Source organism: Egretta garzetta, unplaced genomic scaffold (assembly GCF_000687185.1).
Source record: "Egretta garzetta isolate BGI_Z169 unplaced genomic scaffold, ASM68718v1 scaffold485, whole genome shotgun sequence".
Classification (NCBI taxonomy): Eukaryota; Metazoa; Chordata; class Aves; order Pelecaniformes; family Ardeidae; genus Egretta; species Egretta garzetta.
Genome location: NW_009259695.1, coordinates 339913 through 359850, shown reverse-complemented (window position 1 = coordinate 359850; position 19938 = coordinate 339913). Strand labels below are relative to the sequence as shown.

The following is a 19938-nucleotide window of genomic DNA, read 5'->3' as shown; positions in this document are numbered from 1 at the left end:
TTTTTTTTAATATATATATGGATGAGAATGTAAGTAATGCCGTATAACTGCGGATGCCGTGCAGGGAGAGAGAAAGCCAGCAAATATTTGGAAGTCAGGCTGAAATATGTCCAGGCAGTGGGCAGATTAGATAGAAAGGAAGTAAAACCATTTTACATTTGAAAGAATGCAGCTCCTAGGTAAGGATTCTGTGTTTTAATCTGTAACGTTAACGTGGTTGTTAAGAATGCGGATTTGACTTTAGATTTCTGATCTGGGAACTGTCTGGTGGAGCATGCAGCCAGGGTAGATCTTTCCAGGTAAAAAAAAAAAAAAAAGACAATAAGAATCTATTTTTAGGTGTTAATTTTGTGCCTTGATAACAGTGCTCTGGAAAATGGAGTAGATGTCTGTATGAGAATAATGGTATGATTAGAGAAATATAAGGCTAAATGTGTGCAGAATATAAAATCCTCTGGGTTTTTTTCCTCTGTTTGCAGTGAAAAGGACTGAATAGGCCACATTTTGCAGGGTGTGAACTGTTGCAGTCTGTGTTGGTCTGTTTGTATTACTGTTGGTTAGAATTGCAGAATATCAGTCACTAAAAATCAAGGATTGCTATACTAGTTTTCTAGTATCCATTTTTAATATTATTTTTCATGGCTGTTGCATAAAAGTGCTGTGTGTTTCAAACAAAGAAGGGGGAGGGGGGAGCTTGGTGGTTTAAAAAAAAAAAAGAAAAAAAGGCATTACTGTAAAAGAAATAAAGGTTATTTTTAAAGAATAATCTAAATGCAGAGTAGTGAAGCAAAGGATTGCAGACAGGTAGATGTGCTCGTAGGAAAAGCTGCAGAATCCATTATTTCCAGGTGACAAGTAGGCATGTAAAAATAAAGTGAGCATCTTCATGCTGAAGCTGTGTAGCAGAGGATAGATGTTAATTTTTTTAGATTATGTCAGAGCAGAACTGTCATTCCGGCCCATTAAATCAAATTCCTGATTCAACTTTTATGATACGTATTCTAATTGTGGGCCATACTAGCTATTACAATTAGAGAGCATCTAGGGAATTTATCATAATTTCTTTTTTCTTTTCCCTCAGAAAGGCAGTAATACCGGTTGCAGAGAGAATCGACAAGTGAATGCCGTGCGTTTATTTGACAACAAATGTTGAATTACTCAAATTTTGCATTTGCATTTTGTAGAGTTTTCCTTTATTAATCAAGGTCAAAATAGGTTCTGTCCATCCTCTGCCAGAATATTCTCAATGGACCTTTTGTTTTAAAACTGCAAATTGTTACATTACTGGAGATGGGAGGAAGAGTCTAAAAATTATCTTTTCTTTTTTTTCCCCCACCCCCATCTTCTGAAATGCACAGCAGCATTGCTGTCAAGGCCTGGCCAGCTGCTGACCAGCCGTGACAGGCCTTCGTTAAATCAATCAAATGGACACAGACCTACTTAATATATAATGAGAGCACAAAGTGAGTCAGAAGAGTCTTAATTCTGGGAACGGAAAGGATCCTGTTTTTCTGAAGTAGGATCTTTTATAATGATAATGGAGCAGAGAGACCTGCTGTAGCTGGTGATAACAGATCCTACCATTTTTCCAGTAGCTGGATTAAAATCTGTAACTTTGTTTTGACAGAAACTGTCTTTCTAATTGTGCTGCCTTTCATGACATCTTAAGAGTATGGGAGAATTGGTACAGCAAGATTTCCAGGCTTCACGTGGTTGTTCTTCGATGCCTTTTGTAAGCTAAGGAGTGGGAACCAATATGGTGGTGGTGAGATGCTAATCTTCCTCGTAGGTGATAAGTGACGTTATTGGTCCAGAGTTGACTACAAAGGAGGAAAATGTGGAAATTGCTTGTCACTGACTTTACCAGGGATTGTGTTCCATTGAGTTGCTCAGCATGTTCAAATGGTTGGATTTTTGGCCAAAATTGCAATATGTGGTGTGTCTTGGGATTACTTTTCATTCACAATGTGAGATTTCACTATCGGAACAGATATGTGTCACAAAAAGTGAAAAAATCTGGAGGTACTGTAGAAAAAAATCCTTTATCAAATGAAAATTTAAAGAATCACACAATAGATCTGAATAGAGATAAAACTCTGGATACTTCTTTTGGTTCTTACCCAGTTTTCAACATGTCAGAATAAGAGAACTGACTTGTGTTTTGAGGGTATATTTGACAGTTGAGGAATGCACTGCAACTAAAAGGAAAGAGAAAATTTAAACTCCAGTGTTTCCACATAAAAATAGAAGCTTTGGGAACATTACCTGAGTTTTATTAAAAAACCGATTTTATATCCTACTGGTTTTGCTTGTATTTAAGTTGTTCTATTAGGGAAGAAATCATACTTACTTCATAGCATCACAGAATGTTTTGGGTTGGAAGGGACCCCTAGAGGTCACACAGTCCAACCCCCTGCGGTGAGCAGGGACACCTTTAACCAGATCAGGTTGCTCAGAGCCCCATCCAACCTGGCCTTGAATGTTTCCAGGGATGGGGCCTCCACTGCCTCTCTGGGCAAGGATTTCAGGATTAACTATCAAATACTCCCCATTTTACAAAGGAATGTGTAGGCAACATTTGGTTTTGCCTCTCAGTCTCCCTGTAGGCCATTCTGATTCCAAAAGAATCAAGATTTTAACATGCAGTTATTTGAAATACATTTTCAGTATGTGTTCTTAATAGATACATTCACACAAGATCAGGGTAAAAATAAGGAATTTGTTCTTTAGAGATTGAAATTCACAAGTTTCAAAATTGTATCTTTTTATAATATCAAGAGCTGGAAAAAGGGATTTCTGTCTTACCTGTAGAATTGGTTATAACGTCATCTTTGAGAGACTCTTCCAACTTATCCGTGTCACTTCAATAGCAGTTCCTTGTTCTTTCACTCCCCCCCGCCCCCAATAGAATGTGCAAAAGATGTTCAGAAAAAAATTCCAGCTACCTGGTCTCTGTGCCTCTCAGTGAAGAGTTGTAGCACCTCCAGGTGTATGCTTAGAGGAATCTTCTCTTAGTCTTCATTTTGACAGTCCTTTGACAGTCATTTTGACCTGAAGGATGTATCTGTAGTATGTTTAATAGTATGCGTTCATTTAAAGTTTTTGGGGTTCTTGCATCACAAAAGCATCAAGAAACATTGGTCAGAGTTGCTTTACGTCGTTGAGCAGGGAAAATGCCAGCAGCGTTTTCCAATGTACCTATTCTACAAATAAGCAAGGATTTCAGTTCTCATGATAAGTCGCTACCATATATTTTACTAGCACTAAGTTCATAAAGGAAGGATGAGTATATGAAGTCCGTGATGTGTTTTAGGAGGCTTGAGATACCTCCAAATGATCAGTAGTCATCCATTACAATATTTATATTTTGTTTTAAAGTAGCTCTTGTTTCCCATGTAGTCTTTTCTCTACCTGACTGTGGGAGACCACATGAAATTATACATGAATTGTCCATTTCTGTTCCACCCTTATGTATTTTAATATAACATTGAAAAAGCTGACTAAAAATTAAGTACAGGATACAGTGATTTCAAAGTTAATGAAGCATGGTATCCAGAAACAAGTGGTTTATTTACATATATAACAAAAACCCTAAGCAGCTGTGATGTGTAATATGCAGAATAGCCTTTAAAAAAAACCAGCTAAACATTGTAGCTAATCATCCTTCTCATGCCTGCATGCATTTTTAGGAGTTTGGGCTGCTGTGAAGCATGGCCTACATCATACCATGCACAAACGTTCTTTACAAAGGCTTTCTTGCTCACAGGTTTATGCTAACAGGCATTCTCAGAATATTCCTCAAAAAGGAACGGAGAAGTTGCAAACTGGGGCACAGCTCTAGAGTGAGTCATTGCTGAGGATGGTTGAGTTCCTGGTTCCTGTTGGTAGAAATTAACATTTTAAGACCACTCTCCTCTCCACATGGTGTAAAGCTGTTAACTTGTTGCAATCAGTTTAATTCTTTTCATTTCCTTAATTAGTGTTCAAACTTGGCATCAGAAAGCAAATGTGCAAGTGATGAAAATGCGTTTAAGTACTCTGAAGCAACAAAATTACGTTAACTCTAATTCTGGCAGCTTGTCTTGATCATATACTCTTCTGAACTCCAAATCCTGTACACGTTGTTCTTCCTCTTAGCTTGCATTTACTTCACAGAAGAGTTTATGGTATTGTCAGTCTATTAATAGCATAAAAGAAAGATCTGTCCCTGGTACCATAGCCCCCATATTGATTGAATATACGGCATGCGTGCTTGTAAGTAGAGATTCATTCTTTGTTTTGTAAAATCAACTGTTTGATCCTTTGTGCTCCCACGCAGCTCTACAGGTTAGCACCCACAGAAGCTTTAACATCCTTCTGTAGAGTAAAGGATGCATTAGGATAACAGAGCTGTAGTCTTGTTTAAAATCATGCTCAAGACAGAGGCAAAACTCATGGTGAATGAAGTGGCTTGAAACCAAATCAAGCAAAGCCAGTTGCAAGTTTTCTACAAATTTCTGTGGCTTTTATATTGTGCTTATTTGCTGGTTGTTATTCTCAAAGTAATTTTACAAAACACTCAAACGCTGTTAGTATTACATGGAAGGCGATAGGAAATTCAGTTGGGAAAGTGGTGTGTCCCTTATACAGAGATTCTATGTTCGCTGTTGATTTCATGGTTTTACTGTTTATGATACTCTCTTAGCTGATGTGACCTGCTAGTCAGAAAGGAGGAAAAAAAAAAATCTCAAACCCGTAAAATTTCAACTTCTTAATTATAAGCGAAAAAGACCATCTTGGAGTTTCCTTTTTTTTTTTTTTTTTTTTTTTTTTTTAAATGAAATTCATCCTCTTGCCCTGAAACAAAAAAAAACCCTCTCATGTTGCGTTTAGTTATGGGTGTTGGATGAAAAACAAAAAGGTCTCAGTTTTGACCTCCTGCCACTTCAAAATTTCCTATTGTTTTATCTCTGACTTGAACTATTCTTTAGCTACAGTATCCCTTTCTTGTGACATCTGTATAGGAAAAAAAATGAAATGAAGAGGCAGAACTGTCTTAAGAAAACTTGATTTTGAACAGTTATCACTGTGAACTTACTTATGCCCAGTCTAAAATGGACGTAAGTGTCTGGAGAGGAAAAGAGAGTTTTGGAGGGTAGCAGTGTCGCCCCGGTGCCTGCTGAAAAGAGATGCTGGGACTTTTAGCTCTCCAGTCGCTCACTGATGCAGGTTGTGGCATCAACATTTCTTGGGTGTTTTCTTCACTTTGGATGCAGATTTAAAGTTGCTGATATAGCAGCTTAGGTGATGGTTGATGTATTTAAAATAAAACTCAACTCTTAACTCAGAACAGTAGATGCTTCTGGGAATTCACCATGCCCAGTTACAAATAGATAACCTTGATAAAAAATTACCTCTTATAAAACTCCCATGTATCTTAGTTTTAATAAGCGTATCTGTAAGGGCTTGGTCTTTCTCATTTTGGCCAGCAGTAAAAAAAAGACTTTGAAATAGCTGTTGCATGATTTATTCCTTGGTGACAGTTTTTCAGGTCTTGTCAAGTCGCCTTTCAGAAGGATTTGGGTTCTACTCTGGCATTGGCACCACGGTTCAGGCGTGGTTCAGACTCTCTTTGTCAAGGGGTGGCAACCATCAACAGAGAGAAGGAGGTACAGGATTCAGGATGTCTCTCATAGGCAGATGAATACTGCAGTCAGGTTTTTGCTCTGGTCCCATAAGTGTGTAGAAGCTTTTTGTCTTGTCTTTTTGCTTTTCTTCAGCTGAAAATACTTGGTATCAGTGAAATGGTTAACGTTCTGTCTGCAAGAGTGCTATTTCTAACCTACATTTCTGCTGTTCTGACCTACAGTTCTGGTTTGGCATTATGCCCACGTAAAAGAAAAGGTTTGAATTCAACTATTCAGAAACATTTCTGGATGTTTACTGTTATTAGATATATTTAGTTTGCATAGTTTGAGTTGTATTGCCTTTAATCAGTAAACATTACAGTACATGGTAGAAATTTCTCGATCTTGAAGTTGGTTTGCAATCTAGAATGGAGATGATAAAAAGCTGTGGTTTCTATAGCAATAATTCATTTGTTAACCTGGAAGAACATAATAATTCTATATATAACTGTTTGTCTCTATATAATTCCTATAATATGCAGTATGAGCAAATGGTAATAGATACTGTACAATGTTGTGATTATTCGTTTAATTTCCTCACATTATTTCCCAAAGAAAAAATAGGAAAATAAGAAACAGATACTATCTCTGCCTGATTGTAGGTGATCCCTGTTGGGCTTTGAAGCTCAGAATTCACTGAAGCAGGCAGGGCTGGAATTCATTCTGATGCTGGGCAGATTGCTTTCTGGTTAACAAGGCAGTAGCACAGACATTTACATTTCACTGCCCATCTTCCTGCCTTGAAGCTTAAAGTTTACAGAACGCAGAGATGACTGAAATTGAAATTGCTATTCTGGTTTCCTTTGGGAACTGCTTGTGACTTTTATGTTATTTTTAATAATGTAATGATAAGATTTTTTGACACGTACTGTGCGTCTTTCCTTCAAGACAGCTGCGGTCTTCCTTGTGCAAACTGCCTTACCAGCAATCCCTGTGATTGCCAGGCTGGCAGGAAGAGAGTGGCATGTGTAAAGTGGTGCAGGGAGAAGGTTTCCTCCCCCTGGTCTCTGCTAGCGTCTCAGAATTCCACGGAGTATATGTAGATATGTAGAAATTATTTCCATCCTCCCAGTAAATGTATTTTATTTTCACAGTTTCCACCTGAATAAAATAAAATCTTTATGGTAAGCAGTCCACAGTATGAAATAAAGATCATAATTGTTTATCTCTGAGGATTTAAGTTGTAAAGATAAAACTAAGGCTTTTTTAATAATAAATTATGGAAATATGTGTTCAGGGAATTATGGAAGTGACTGTGAAAGTGTTTCCAAATAAGAGCTGAAATGGAGCATTGGTGCTTGATCACAAAATTAATAGTGTCTGGAGCATCAAGAACAGGAACAGTTGGAGAAAGAACTGTTCTGCAACCTTAGCTATAGCTGGGGTAAGGAAGATGAGTTATAGAAAAAAACCCCCAAAACAAACCACAAATAAAAGAAACCAAAAAACCTAACGTTCCTGTGAACTGCTGCAGTCCTGTAAATACCAGACCTTTTCTGTATTAGAACAATCTGTTAAGTACATTAGGGTTTTCATTTGGAGGGTCACACTTCACATTCTTTCTGTCCTGGATTGAGGCTTTCTCCGACCTGCATTTTCTTTTTCTCCTCCTGAGGTGCGCACTTCAGTCTGCTGCGTAAATGTTGTTTTCTGCATATTTCACCATTACATGGGTGCAGGGCCAAATGGGAAGTGGTTTGGATTTAGTTCTTGCTGTTAGGCTTTTGTACAACTAAATCGTTGCTTTGCATATTTTATGTTTTCATTATGACTGCATTTGTTTTCACAGCCTGAGGAAGAGCTTGATCCTGAAGAGAGGGACAACTTCCTCCAACAGCTTTACAAGTTTATGGAAGACAGAGGTAACACTGAATTGTTTTATTTTACTTTATTTTAAATTTAATCTCTAGTCCACTTTTTTTAATGGCTTTAAAAAATTGCTTTTAAATGTAATGGATGTTATTACAAGCATAGTCTCATGTCAGTGAAAAAGGATAACAGCTAGTTTGATGCAAGGAAAAACACTTTTACCCATTTTCACATGTGGCAGGTCTGCTTCCAGTACTTTGAAGCACAGCGCACAAAGGAAACTCACGTCCTCCCTGAGGTGTTTTGGTTTTGTTTTGCTTTCACAAAACCTTTTTTATGTTAACAATCCCTGTTAAATAAGCTCTTGGTTGATTTCTTGTTGTGACAGCCATGGCTGGGAACTCTGCTGCTGTTAATCTCAGGCTGGAACCTGAGGAGGCAATTCATGGATGGTGAAATTCAACCAGCAGAGAATGGGAGGTGTGCCGTCTTCAAGTCTCCTTGCAGAACTGTCTTAATCACGCGCAGATGTAGTGGTGATACTCACCTGAAGAGAGAACTTCAAAGCTTCTACTTTATCCAATAGCTAGAACAAGAAAATAGCATATTTTAAATGTTTTTCTTTATGGAATTAGGTGAGACTGTTATAAATTGGAATAGGTAAAGTCCTGGCATAAGACACATATTGGAGGTGCATGCGCTATGTGTAGAGAGCAGGCTATACCTGCTGGCTTGGGAGAACTGCTGTTGCATAAGCCATTCACGTTTGCAGTTACGAAGAGACTGATGCTAAAATGGAAGGTTTTCTGTTCTTTGGCTGCACACACCACGCCCCGTCCCCCTGTGTGCCCCCCCTCCCCTTTACTCACAAACTCTCTATTTCAATTCAAATACTGTGTTAATCCTGCAAAAACATTGGTGGAGGTAGATTACAAGTGCAACTACTGCCTTTTTACTTCTTTTTCTTTCTTTTTCCTTGACAAAAGTTACCCGAATGATATTTCTGTAGCAGCATGTAGTACAGCAAATGTTGATGTACTTGAATTTGAAATAACCAGAGCTAAGAGTAAAATGTAAAGTGCATGTAGTGTCCAGGTATTCCCCCCTTTCTTTCTGGTGTTTTAGAATCGGGGTGGAAATCCGGTTACCTTTCTAGAAGAGGCTCTGCATCCCTATTAGTATGGGGTGGTCTAGACCACGGAATTGTAAAAGAACAGTTCCGAGTCTGTTCAGTATTGCCAGTTCTTGTCATGGGTTTGGAAATCGATCATATATAGTCCAATATAATTTTGAGGCCTCCTGTGTACAACCAGGGTTTCTGGAGAATAAATTGCCTTGGGGGAATAAGAGGCTACGTCGGGGAAGAAAAATCCCTATGCTGCTGGACTAACCCACAACTAACTTTCTTTTTTAGTAGCCTGATTCTTCCCCCTTTTCTGTTTTCTTCCTTCCTCAGTCCCTTTCTTAAGCACTCTTAGACTCAGACCAAGCAGTTCATGTCAGGGACTTGTAGAGGCAAAAGGAGAAAGCATTTGTGCACTGAATTTGAAGACTCAGTCTGTCCAGAAACTATTCTTTAAGCTAGTATGTCGATTGAGCAACGTACAGGACTTCTTCAGGACTGGGTCTTTCCTCCTGCCTGTCTACTATTTTTTTTTTTCTTTCCCTCTGTCTTTATAGGAGGATTTCTGTTCCCACCAGATTTGTTCTACATTCTGTTTTCTCAGTATGAATGTTTTGATTTGTGTAATCATGACAGTACTCCCAAAGTCCTATAAAATTATTTCCATGATTCCAAATATAATTGCACAAAGATGAAGGAAGATGAGAAGCAGCAGGGAAGAGGTTTGATATCCTTCCTTGCTGGGAGGAATACTGTCTATGTACACAGTCGCTTGCCCCAAGTCACTTTTGGTTTCTCCTTTTGCAGTTAATTATTGTTCTTTCTATCATTGCCACTCATCCGATTTGAGTTCTTCCCTTGTCCCAGAACTGTCCCAAATATTCATGTCCTGTTAGGGCTTCATGCTTCTTCACATTCTGACAATTTGCCTGAGTATCTTTTTCTAATCCAACATTTCTGCTTCTTCCCCATTCCTTTCAGACCACAATGTTTTCAGTTAATCTCTTCGCACATTGCTATATTCCAGCATTCATCAGGCGTTCTGTAGAGCTTGCTGCAATTCTGGCTGTCCCCCTGCTCAAGAGAGGAACAGTGGGATGCAGCCAAGTGGATGGGGGTGATTGCACAAATCTGAAAAGGAGGTCGAGAAATCGTAGTTATCAAGCAGCTGGTGCCAGTATGCTAATAAACCACCCAGAAATAAGTGATGTGTTCAAAAGAGGGTGAAGCCTTAATTAATTGGTGGTGGAAACTACTGACTTGTGACGTATCATAGAACTATTAAATACAGATTTTAAAATGTAGAAAGGTATTGGCAATCAAACGTGTGCTAAAGGAATGGAAGTAGTAGTTTGCTGTTCTTTGTTATAACTTCTTATTTCTGGTTTTGTTTTATTTAGGTACTCCTATCAATAAACCACCTGTTCTGGGCTACAAGGACCTTAATCTCTTCAAACTTTTTAGACTGGTATATCAGCAGGGTGGGTGTGACAATGTAAGTTTTGGATGTTTCCTGAACTAAATACTTTTACTCATTCTTAAAGGCTGTGGCTTGTGGCTGTGTTGGATACCATTCCTTAATGTTCTTGCTTAACAAAACCTGAAAACTTCTTTTTTTTTCTTTCCCCCCCGCCCCCCCCCCAAAGATTGAGAGTGGTGCTGTATGGAAGCAAATTTATATGGACCTTGGCATTCCTATTTTGAACTCGGCTGCTTCCTACAATGTAAAAACTGCTTATAGAAAGTAAGTTCTCATATAATGGTGAAAACATTTTTCCTTTTTTTTCTTTTTAGTAGCATGTACAGTATTCAAGCAATTTTTCATAGTTTAGTGAAACAGTAGTTGACATTCTTCAGTTAATGAGCAGTTCTGAGCTTTTTCTAGTGCTGAGGATTGAAATGGTGGAGGAAAGGAGGGAGTGCTCAGGGCTGCATAAGTTCCCGTTGCTCTAATACATTAGAATTCTGCTCGTTTTCTTTTGAAGAAGCATTCACTTTCAGCATGTGATGATGCCATTTCAGAGTACAACAATGACATTTATAAAAAAAGCTTTGGCAAATTCAGCTTTGCAATTTATGTCGATTAACAAGAACAGACTCTGTCCTCAGTCAGTAGATGCTGCATGCAGTGAGGAAAATTTTATACCGGTTTCTTTAACTTCTTGAGAAACGTTGATAGAGGTAGACATGTTTCAGATTGCATATTTAAATATCATCTTTGTGGAATCTGTAGAATAATGGTTTTAAGGCATAACTATGTACGTTGCTGTGGTGGATGCAAAAGTATTAAGTAGTAAAATCGCTGCTTGTAATGAAAAAATGTATAAATCTTTTTATTCTGACCCTTGGTTTTCAGCTGTCGTAACTTTCCAAATGGAAACGTTTTAGGAATGACACTTTTCAAGCTCATTTTCTAAACAAAAATTATTTTTATTATTTATTCTCCTGAAAGTTTGACAAGAAACAATTGGGCTTTTTGAGTAAAAGGGAAGAATGAGGTTCTCTTGACTCGAACCTAAGAAATTTGGCTGATTGAATAGGGATGACTAATGACTCAACTCATATTAATGTTGATGAAGATGAAAAAATTCAGACTATCTTCAGTGGGATTTGAACTGGGCACATACTTAAGGTCTGTATTTTACAGAGAAGAGTACTTATCATAAAAAGAGTAATTGGTAAATATGTACTAGGTTGCTGTTACAGTGGAAATAATTACATTGTGTGGACACATGATAGTGTTGTAACTTGCGTATTTATTTTTTGAGGAGTAAGCTAGTTCATATTTCTCTCACCTATAACTGGATTAAGAGTGTGCACACAGGCAGTTACCAGAGAACAAGCTGGTGCGTGGCAATGTGTTCCCATGTGGTAACTTGTTTGTACACCCATATTCTAATACTGGGCTGATTTTAGCTGTTCTTGTGCATTTGCAAGACAGTGTACATGTTCTTAGGCTTTACTGTCATGAATTCTTAACTGGATCAGGATGAAGTTAAATTTGTGGGAAGTACCTGTATGTATTCATTCTCACCACTTGACTTGTGTGCATAACTATTGCATTTCAAAATCTTCTCTGGATTTTAGGTTTTGTTCATTTGGTTTGGGTTTGGGTTTTTTTTTTTCCTGAAGTTAATGCTTCTCTTGCTTTCCTATGAGCAGGAGAATAGGTTTTATGCACTTCATTCAGTAGAAAATAACACATGAACTATAACTGGAACTACAACTGAAACTTTATTTGTATCTATAGGTATCTTTATGGTTTTGAAGAGTACTGCCGTTCTGCAAACATTCAGTTTAGGACCATCCATCACAATGAACCAAAAGTGGTAGAAGACATACAGAAACACGTGGAACCAATGGAGGAGAGTGTAAAAGAGGAACAAAAAATGCCTCCAACAGACGTTAAGAAAGAAGCAGAAGAAAATTATTCCAGCAGTGAAAGTGAGAAAGAAGAAATAGAGCTAAGATCCCCAAGGGTAAGTGGTTTGAACTGATTTCTATTTAGTACTTGACAAAACCCCTTTGTATAGTGAACAGTTTACCTAATGAGTTTTCCCTTGTGGAGTGATTGTACGTTTGAATTGGCGTACTTGTACAGGCGTAGGACAGGGTTCTGTGAACACAGAGTTGGTGTTACCTGTAATTACATTCTACCTGTGAATACAGTCAGGTTTGGTTATTTCTTTGTCTTCTAAACCATCCATGGGGTTTGCTCAGGCAGTGTTGGGTTTCAGACGTGTTTCGATTCAGGGATGGCTTGGCAGCTACGGAGAGCTGTGTATCATCTGAACAGTGAAACTCAGCAGGGCAGTCTTGGTTGTGGGTGAGGATTTCCATAGGCACGTGGAATCTGGAGCTTTCCAGCAAGAAGCAGGAATATCAAGGGACTGCTGCAGCTTTAAGAATCAAAGGAAGACCCACTTCTCTGAGTTGGTTTTTATCACAGTATCTCTTCTTTTAATAAAAGAAGCACTGCAGTTTTACACTATGTAGACAAAAGTAGAGGGAGGAGCACTTAAGTTTTGTCTTCCTTTGTCTTAGAATGCTGTAGAGGTGAGGGTTGTATCAGTAGTTACATAGATAAGACCAGTGACCCATCAGCTAGCAGATTCTGAACCTGATGGAGAATACAAGAATACTTTTAAGGTGTTTGAACGTGACTGGCTTAGTGCTCTGTAGCACTCCTGTTAATTCTGTTTAAAAGGACATTTTGCTGTTCCTTAATAGAGCATGATTACTGAAGGACAAGGAATGGCTACTTTTAAATTGTTCAAGTTGTAAGCTTCTGTTCAAATAAAATGTAATTCCATGAAAGTACTTCTTGCAAACCAGCTTTTCAAGCAGATGTATACCCTTTAAGCTAATAGATGAAAAGACATAGTGTACACATAGGTTTAGATTTGTATTATGTATTAGATTTTGTATCTAACTGCAAGTGGTTTTTCCAAGCTGTATCAGCCTTAATGAACTTCCTGGTATGACAGTAGCTTTGTTGTTAGCTTGTTCAGTTTTTTGATTTTGGAGAAAACCGGTGAGACAATAAGGAATGGAAGAATGTTTTTGTCTTTTTATCATTGTCTATGTTAACTTGTTAATATTTAAATATTGTTTGATTATGTGTTTTAATACTTTATTAATCCAGTCACCAGCTATCTATTTATGAATGCGCTATTTTTCCAAAGTATTTACCATTATACTACTGTGAATTTTAATTATTATAATGCCTTCATTACTGTCGCCCTTGGACGGCCTCCAAATAATTAATCGTGCATTCACCATGTATTTTAAATGTTCTCATTACAAAGCAAAGAGCCTAGACAAGAGACCTCTAATAGCAAAATGATAAACCTAGACTAGATCCCAAAGTTACCAGATCCCCGAAGTTACCGGTCGCAGATAGTCCCAGACAGCAGTTGTCTGGCTACTCAGAGTACCTTTTAAAAATGTGATACTTAGAAATTTTCTAAAGCTGAGAAAGTTTTGTTTTCCGAAATCAACAGGTGGCTATCAGGATTGAAGATGCTGAAAGGAAGATGCCTTCTCTCAGTAGTCCTATACGAGCACATTAATTAATGCCATTGCTATAATTAAGCAAGGAATTTTGGCCCTTTCTATCAGGGCGACAGACCTTACAGGTCTAAATTAATGTCCTGAAATCCTCCAGAAGTTAATCAGAAGTTAGTCCTCTTTATTCCAAACCAAGCAGAACGGCTTTATTTTGCTTTTTCCCTTGATAGCATGGCTTTAAGCTATTATCTTAAGATTTTAGAATATTTTGCATTTTGGTGTTCTCTCCAGCTTTTCTTCTATACAGGAATAGTATGTTTCCCTTTCAGCTGAAACTGGGAGAGGCTATACAGAGAACAGTTGACAGGAGTCATTAAACTGGTCTTCCTTCTGTTCTAGGGACGAAGACGACTTGCCCGCGATGCAACCCCTGCTAAAAAAGATAGCGAAGAGGATAAAACACAAGACAAGTCAAAAGACAGTAACAAAGAAAACAAAGATTTAGAGGAAACACCTGAGAATGCAGAAAAGAAAGAAAACGAAACTCCACTAGGGAGAAAAAGTACACCAAAGCAAAAAGAGAAAAAAGTTAAAAAACAGGAGGATTCTGATAAAGAGTCAGATGAAGAGGAAGAGAGGCAGAGGGAGAGGTAAACATTAGCTCATATTACGAGCCAATTCGCCTTACGAGTACGCCTGCGTCATGATTGAGTCATACTCCAAGCAGGAGTATACACAGAATTGGAGATCCAACCCGTTTCTAAAACGGGGAAGTTGGGAATGTAATTCACTCAGCCAGACAGGAAAGGGAAAATTTTCTTTCAGGCTTGCAGAGTCTACTGTACTTTATGGAAGCATCTTTCTGTGGTAGATGCCAGAGAGTATTTTTCACTTTCATTTTCCTGAAGGTCTTGCCAAGCTTGTGTGGTGTTTTATCACGCTAGTGCGTACAGACACCAAGTAGGCCAGGCTATAAGCGTGCCAGGTGCTGCGTGGATGGTGAGCAACTGTTTGGGCAGACTGTTCTGGGCAGTTGAAATATAAATGGAAGAGAGAGCCTCTCTTCTCCCATGCTTCTGCTGAAGTGTTTAGTGATGGCTGGTGAACCTACAGCTTGTTTGGTTTTATTACTTGATGTATTGCAGGCAGGCAGGAAGGGGATCATCTAATAAAGCAGGCAGGAAGGGGATCAGCTAATAAAGCAAAGGAGAAGGAACGAGGGAGTTCGAATGGAAACCTAGAAGTAGGCTGAAGAGGAGAGGATGGAGAGACATGGAAGGGCAAAGGGAAAAGAGCAACCAGAGACTAAGCTTGACAAGTTGGGTTGGGTTTATAGTCCCGGTTACAAACGAGTTGTGAGCAGGTGACTGAGTTTATTACCAGAATAGACCTCTTTCCTGGCTTTGGCTGTGGTCAAGGGCTGTGTCTTACCTGTTTAAGCTGGCTTTCCTACCTTGTTTTTCTTGTCCGTATGGTGAAGTGGTGTGGACACAAGTTGACACTGAGTAAAGCCTGATAGGGGTATTGCGTATTTCCTTCTAAAGAGTTTTGAGGAGTGGGAACAATACACAATTATTTTAAAGAAAGCGTCACTCTGCAGTCCAAAAAAAATAAATCTTTCAGTGCAGCGCAGCATGCAGAAGTGCCTCAAGTGAAGGTACAGTGTGGGTGTGCAGGAGGTCGCAGAGGTGCATCAGATGACTAAGGCATCAAAGAGTTTTCTTTAAGTGGCGCGGATGGTGCTCATCATCGTTCTTTTTATTGTTTGCCACAAGAAGGTAGTTCATCTTTCAACAGAGGCTAGCAAATCTATTTCATTAAAAGCAAACCCATGGTCTTTTTCAGTATTTTCTTTCTTCCTGACTTTTTTTGTAGTTTAACCTTTACATGATGCTAAATTCACCCTAAAAATAGGGAAAGGAGAAGTATAGGTAAAAATAGGTTAGATTGTAAGTCTTGAAAATACGTTTAAGTAGAATGTTTAAATACTAGATATAGCTAATAAGTGGTAAATACAGCTAGTAAGAGGTGTGTAGACGTTTTTAATCTTGGTTAAACACTGTTGTACTCAACTTTTTTTTCAATGGAATGACGTTTGTATCCACAAAAGGATCATGGTGATGATGATTCAGACTTACTGTGCACTGGTAGCAAACTGTAGCCTATTAAGAAAATGTAGAAGAAAGAAATTTTTTTTTTTTTTTCTTTTTTAACACAGTTTGTCAAAATCAAGTATATTTTAAAAACTGAAGTTAGTTCTTCCTGTCTTACTTAGGAGCCAAACACTGAGTTAACTTATTCCTCTTCATTCATTCATATTCATTAACGAAAAAAACTTTTAAGCGTTGAGGTAGTTGTACATGTAATAAATTGTGTTTAAAATATATTATAATATTTCTGGGTATTTTTGGCACTTACCCCTGTTCTCTCCAAGTCCTGTTTTTGACTTAAAAAGCTGTGTCCAAGCTAGCTTTGGAGGCAGTGCAGGATGCAGAAAATGAGAAAAATTTTTGTTGTGGTGTTTTTCTTTTGTAGTAGCTTGGCTACACTAGTTAAACGTTAAAACTTTGGTTGTCATTAATTAGTGGGCATTTCAAATACACTTTATTGCAGGGAGGAAATTGAGAACAAAGGAGAATCAGATGGTGAAGAGGATGAGGAGGACGCAGAACCCTGCCTGACTGGAACCAAAGTGAAAGTAAAATACGGACGTGGAAAGACTCAGAAAATTTATGAAGCCAGTATTAAAAGCACAGAAATTGATGATGGAGAGGTTTTATATTTAGTTCATTACTATGGTTGGAATGTAAGGTGAGGAGAACAAGTTGCCTTTTGTTTGTTTGTTAAAAGGATTATTTGCAAAAGAATTTTTGTTTTTAAGAAAAAAAGAGAAAGTGACTTGGCTCTGAATTGAATTATCAACATAACAGGATCTGACTCTCTTACGATTTTCAGGGTTAGTTGTTTTGTTCTGACATCTCAGAATATACTTAACTTGTATGTTTCTCAAGTTTCCATCCTGCTTAAAGTGAGTAATCCTTGCTCCTCAGAGGAGTATCCCTGTAATTTATCGAGTCAGCTAGTGTTAGCAGCATCAGACTTTTATATAAAGGGAGTCACTGATAATGCTGAAGACCTCTACAATTAAGAGTATCAAGCACTAAAATTTTGGCAACAAAATTTATTCTTGTATTCAGTGTTAGGTGTGATTATAAAGAACACGTAGAGAGGGTAGGAGAGGGCTAAGCAACAAAGAACTACAGAAAAACATCAGTCAAATACTTCTCTTGGCAGCCATGCTTTGTATTCAATACTGCTGTAGAAATGGCTTTTTTTGTTGTTGTTGAAAGCATTGTCGTTGTCTATCGCAAAATTAATAATTTTTGAAATTTTTTGAAAACACCACAGTTCTTGTGTAGAACTTGAGCCATGCCAAATCCTTTTTTTTCCGAAGTAAATTAAGCAAATTTCTTCAGGTGGCTACGTTAAATTTATGTGTGTTGGAGGTATCCCCCAAATACTTACATGTATCTCTTTGTCTTACGAATAACTCAGGAGATTCTGAGGAGCGCTGGTAGTATATCTGTGCTTTTCAGAATCTCATACAGTTTCTTGCTGTAACATAAAACTTCCTTTAAAAAAAAGAACGTATATTTTTCTGTTGACACATGTGGTGGTGAAAACTGACTTTTGTATATCACGTGAAATAACTGACAAGCTTTATACCCTGACTTCCAGTGCTTTGCTAGCAGGAGACAGGGAAGTTTTCACCTCCATTCCCCTGACCCTAAATTTTTTTATAGGTTAGAAATGTAATTAATCTTTTGCGTGCCAGATACTGCATGTGTTTTGTAAACACACGCTCTGCTTCCTACCTGTCCCTAAGAAATATTTTCTGTAATTCAGTCTTTTAAGCCTCATATTGCAAACAACTACTTTATATGCAGTAACAACAGCGTGCTGTTATCTACTTTTAGATATGATGAATGGGTGAAAGCTGATCGGATTATCTGGCCTGTGGACAAAGGAGGACCAAAGAGAAAACAGAAGAAAAAAACAAAAGTAATGGTTATTTCAATAAGTTTCTTGTGGCACCACACTTCTATTGTAACTGTTCCTTTTTTCTTTTTTTTTTTAAAAGTTATTCAGCCCGCAGTCTAGTTTTTTAATAGACGTGTAGAGCAAAAGGAGAATAGGTTTGATGACCACAGCAGTGAAACATGTTAATAAAAATTCTTTCCCCCCTCCCCCTCAGAATAAAGAAGACAGTGAAAAGGATGAGAAGAAGGATGAGGAGAAACAAAAATCGAAGCGTGGGCGACCCCCTCTGAAATCTACTCTTCCATCAAACACAACTTGCGGTTTATCCAAAACACCTAATAGTGAAGGTAAATCAGGAGCCAGGAGTGCACGGAACAACTTGTCAGATTCCTCACCATTACCAAATGGAACAGAAGGTACATCTGGTGCACTCGTGTTCTGGCATGGAAGTGCATGTAAACAGTGATGTAATGCAGTGCATTAATCTGACAACTCCAGCGAACACAGTGCTTTCAACAGCTGTAAAGTCCTACTTAACCAGGCAGTGTTCAAGCGATATAACAAAACACATTTTTGGCACAGATTTTACTCTCTGAAAATTAATACTTTCAATTTTGATTTTAGCAACACCTCGCAGGCAGACGAGACGTAGCTCAGGAATGTTTGATTCTGATAGAGGATCAAACGGTGAGTGATCTCAGTCCTGTGTATGCTTTTGAGGTTTTTTTCAGTACCTTTTTGAAAAGAGGTTTGATTTTAACGTTTTACTTTTTTGGATTTTGGGTTTGTGTTTTTGTTTTTTTTTTTTTTTTCCCCTCCCTATGAATTTTATTGAGGAAGTCGTTGAGCTGACAGTGCTGAGGAGCACAGTTTGCTCACAGAAGAGCTATGCCGTGGAAATGAGCCTGCAAGTCATTCCATACTCTTTAGCCAGAGCCTTTCAGTCCTAATCCTGAGCAGACCAAATCTAGTGGGATAATGATAGTCTTTATTGTGGTAATTAAGTCCTCAGCCTCAATACTACATCATCCAGCAGAGTTGTTCATTACATACAAATGACAGTAATATATTTGGTATTTCTAAGCCTCTGTGAACAAGAACTGAAGTGAAATCACTGTCTACTTTTAGCACAGGTCCCCGAATAATCTTCTGGTAACGTAGCAATGCTTGTTTTGTATATGGTGCGTGATTTGTACAATAGTTTAGCAATGAAATGTCCATGTTGTGGTGTGCAAGGGGTCTTTTTTCTGTTTGGGTGTGCTTGGAGGGGAGGAGGCTTGCGTTTTGTTCTTGTAATGTCAGGTGGAGGAGGCATTATGCTCAGGTAGATCATGGGAATCTGTAACAGTATTTTTATTTGTTTATATTGTCTTATTTGGCAAGTAGTAGAAGTACTGCTACTATTGTAGTGTCGTGAAAATTTCGAGTAAAAATAAGAACTGTAATAAGTCTGAGTAATGCGAAATTTTTACGTTTGAGATTGTTTATTGTAAACTGATGTTAATACCATGGATTACTGACAAAAAGGTTTTGTGTGGTTAAAAAAAAAAGAAATTGTGCTGAAATTGATGATTTAGGGTGCTATTTCCTTCCTTTTAAAATTTTTTTGCAGACTCTGGCTCATCTGACAGCGAAGCAGATGAATCATCTGAGAAGAATTTGAATGAAGAATTTTCTCCAGAAACTTCAGAACTGGAAAAAAGTGAAAAACTACATGATGAGAAACTAGATGAAGAAAACCCAAAGATTCCTCATGCATTGAAAGAAAATGACAGGACTCAAGTACAGCCATTAGAAACACTGAAACTGGAAGTTGAAGAAAGTGAACAAATTGTTCAGATTTTCGGAAATAAAACGGAACAAATAGAAGAAATCAAAAGAGAGGTTGAAAAATCACCTAAAGGAAAAGGGAGACGGAGCAAGACAAAAGATCCGTGTTTAGAGAATGCAAAGATTTCACCGGGAAGCCACGAAGAGGTGGCAAATGACTCTCTTGCAGAACCTGAAAGATCAGATGTGTCTTCCTTGGACTGTAAAGAGATTTCCAGCACTACTGAAAGTGAAACAGAACCTTCTACAAAAGATAAGAAGCTTTTGAAAAGGAAAACTTTGGAACAGGCATCGCCCGAGAAGAGGAATCGACGAGAGAGTGAGATGGAAGTGCCAAATATTATATCTGAAGAGAGGACCAATGAATGTACTGGAGCAGAGGAATGTAGAGGGCTGAATGCTGAAGAGTCCCTCAGAACTGAAAACGAGGAAATGCCATCCCTGGTGGCAGAATCGGTT

General features: G+C 38.1%; 1 protein-coding gene across 1 annotated transcript in view; it reads left to right on the top strand.

Annotated features, from left to right (window-relative positions):
* Positions 1-19938, top strand: part of ARID4A (AT-rich interaction domain 4A) — a 46735-nt gene that overhangs the window by 22681 nt on the left and 4116 nt on the right. Inside the window, 11 exon segments of the mRNA XM_035894338.1 lie at positions 7456-7528; positions 9999-10093; positions 10245-10342; positions 11849-12077; positions 14008-14258; positions 16222-16419; positions 17586-17670; positions 17864-18065; positions 18274-18336; positions 19262-19934; positions 19936-19938. The exon segment at positions 19936-19938 is cut by the window's right edge and continues 443 nt beyond it. Coding sequence (XP_035750231.1) covers positions 7456-7528; positions 9999-10093; positions 10245-10342; positions 11849-12077; positions 14008-14258; positions 16222-16419; positions 17586-17670; positions 17864-18065; positions 18274-18336; positions 19262-19934; positions 19936-19938 — 1970 coding nt within the window.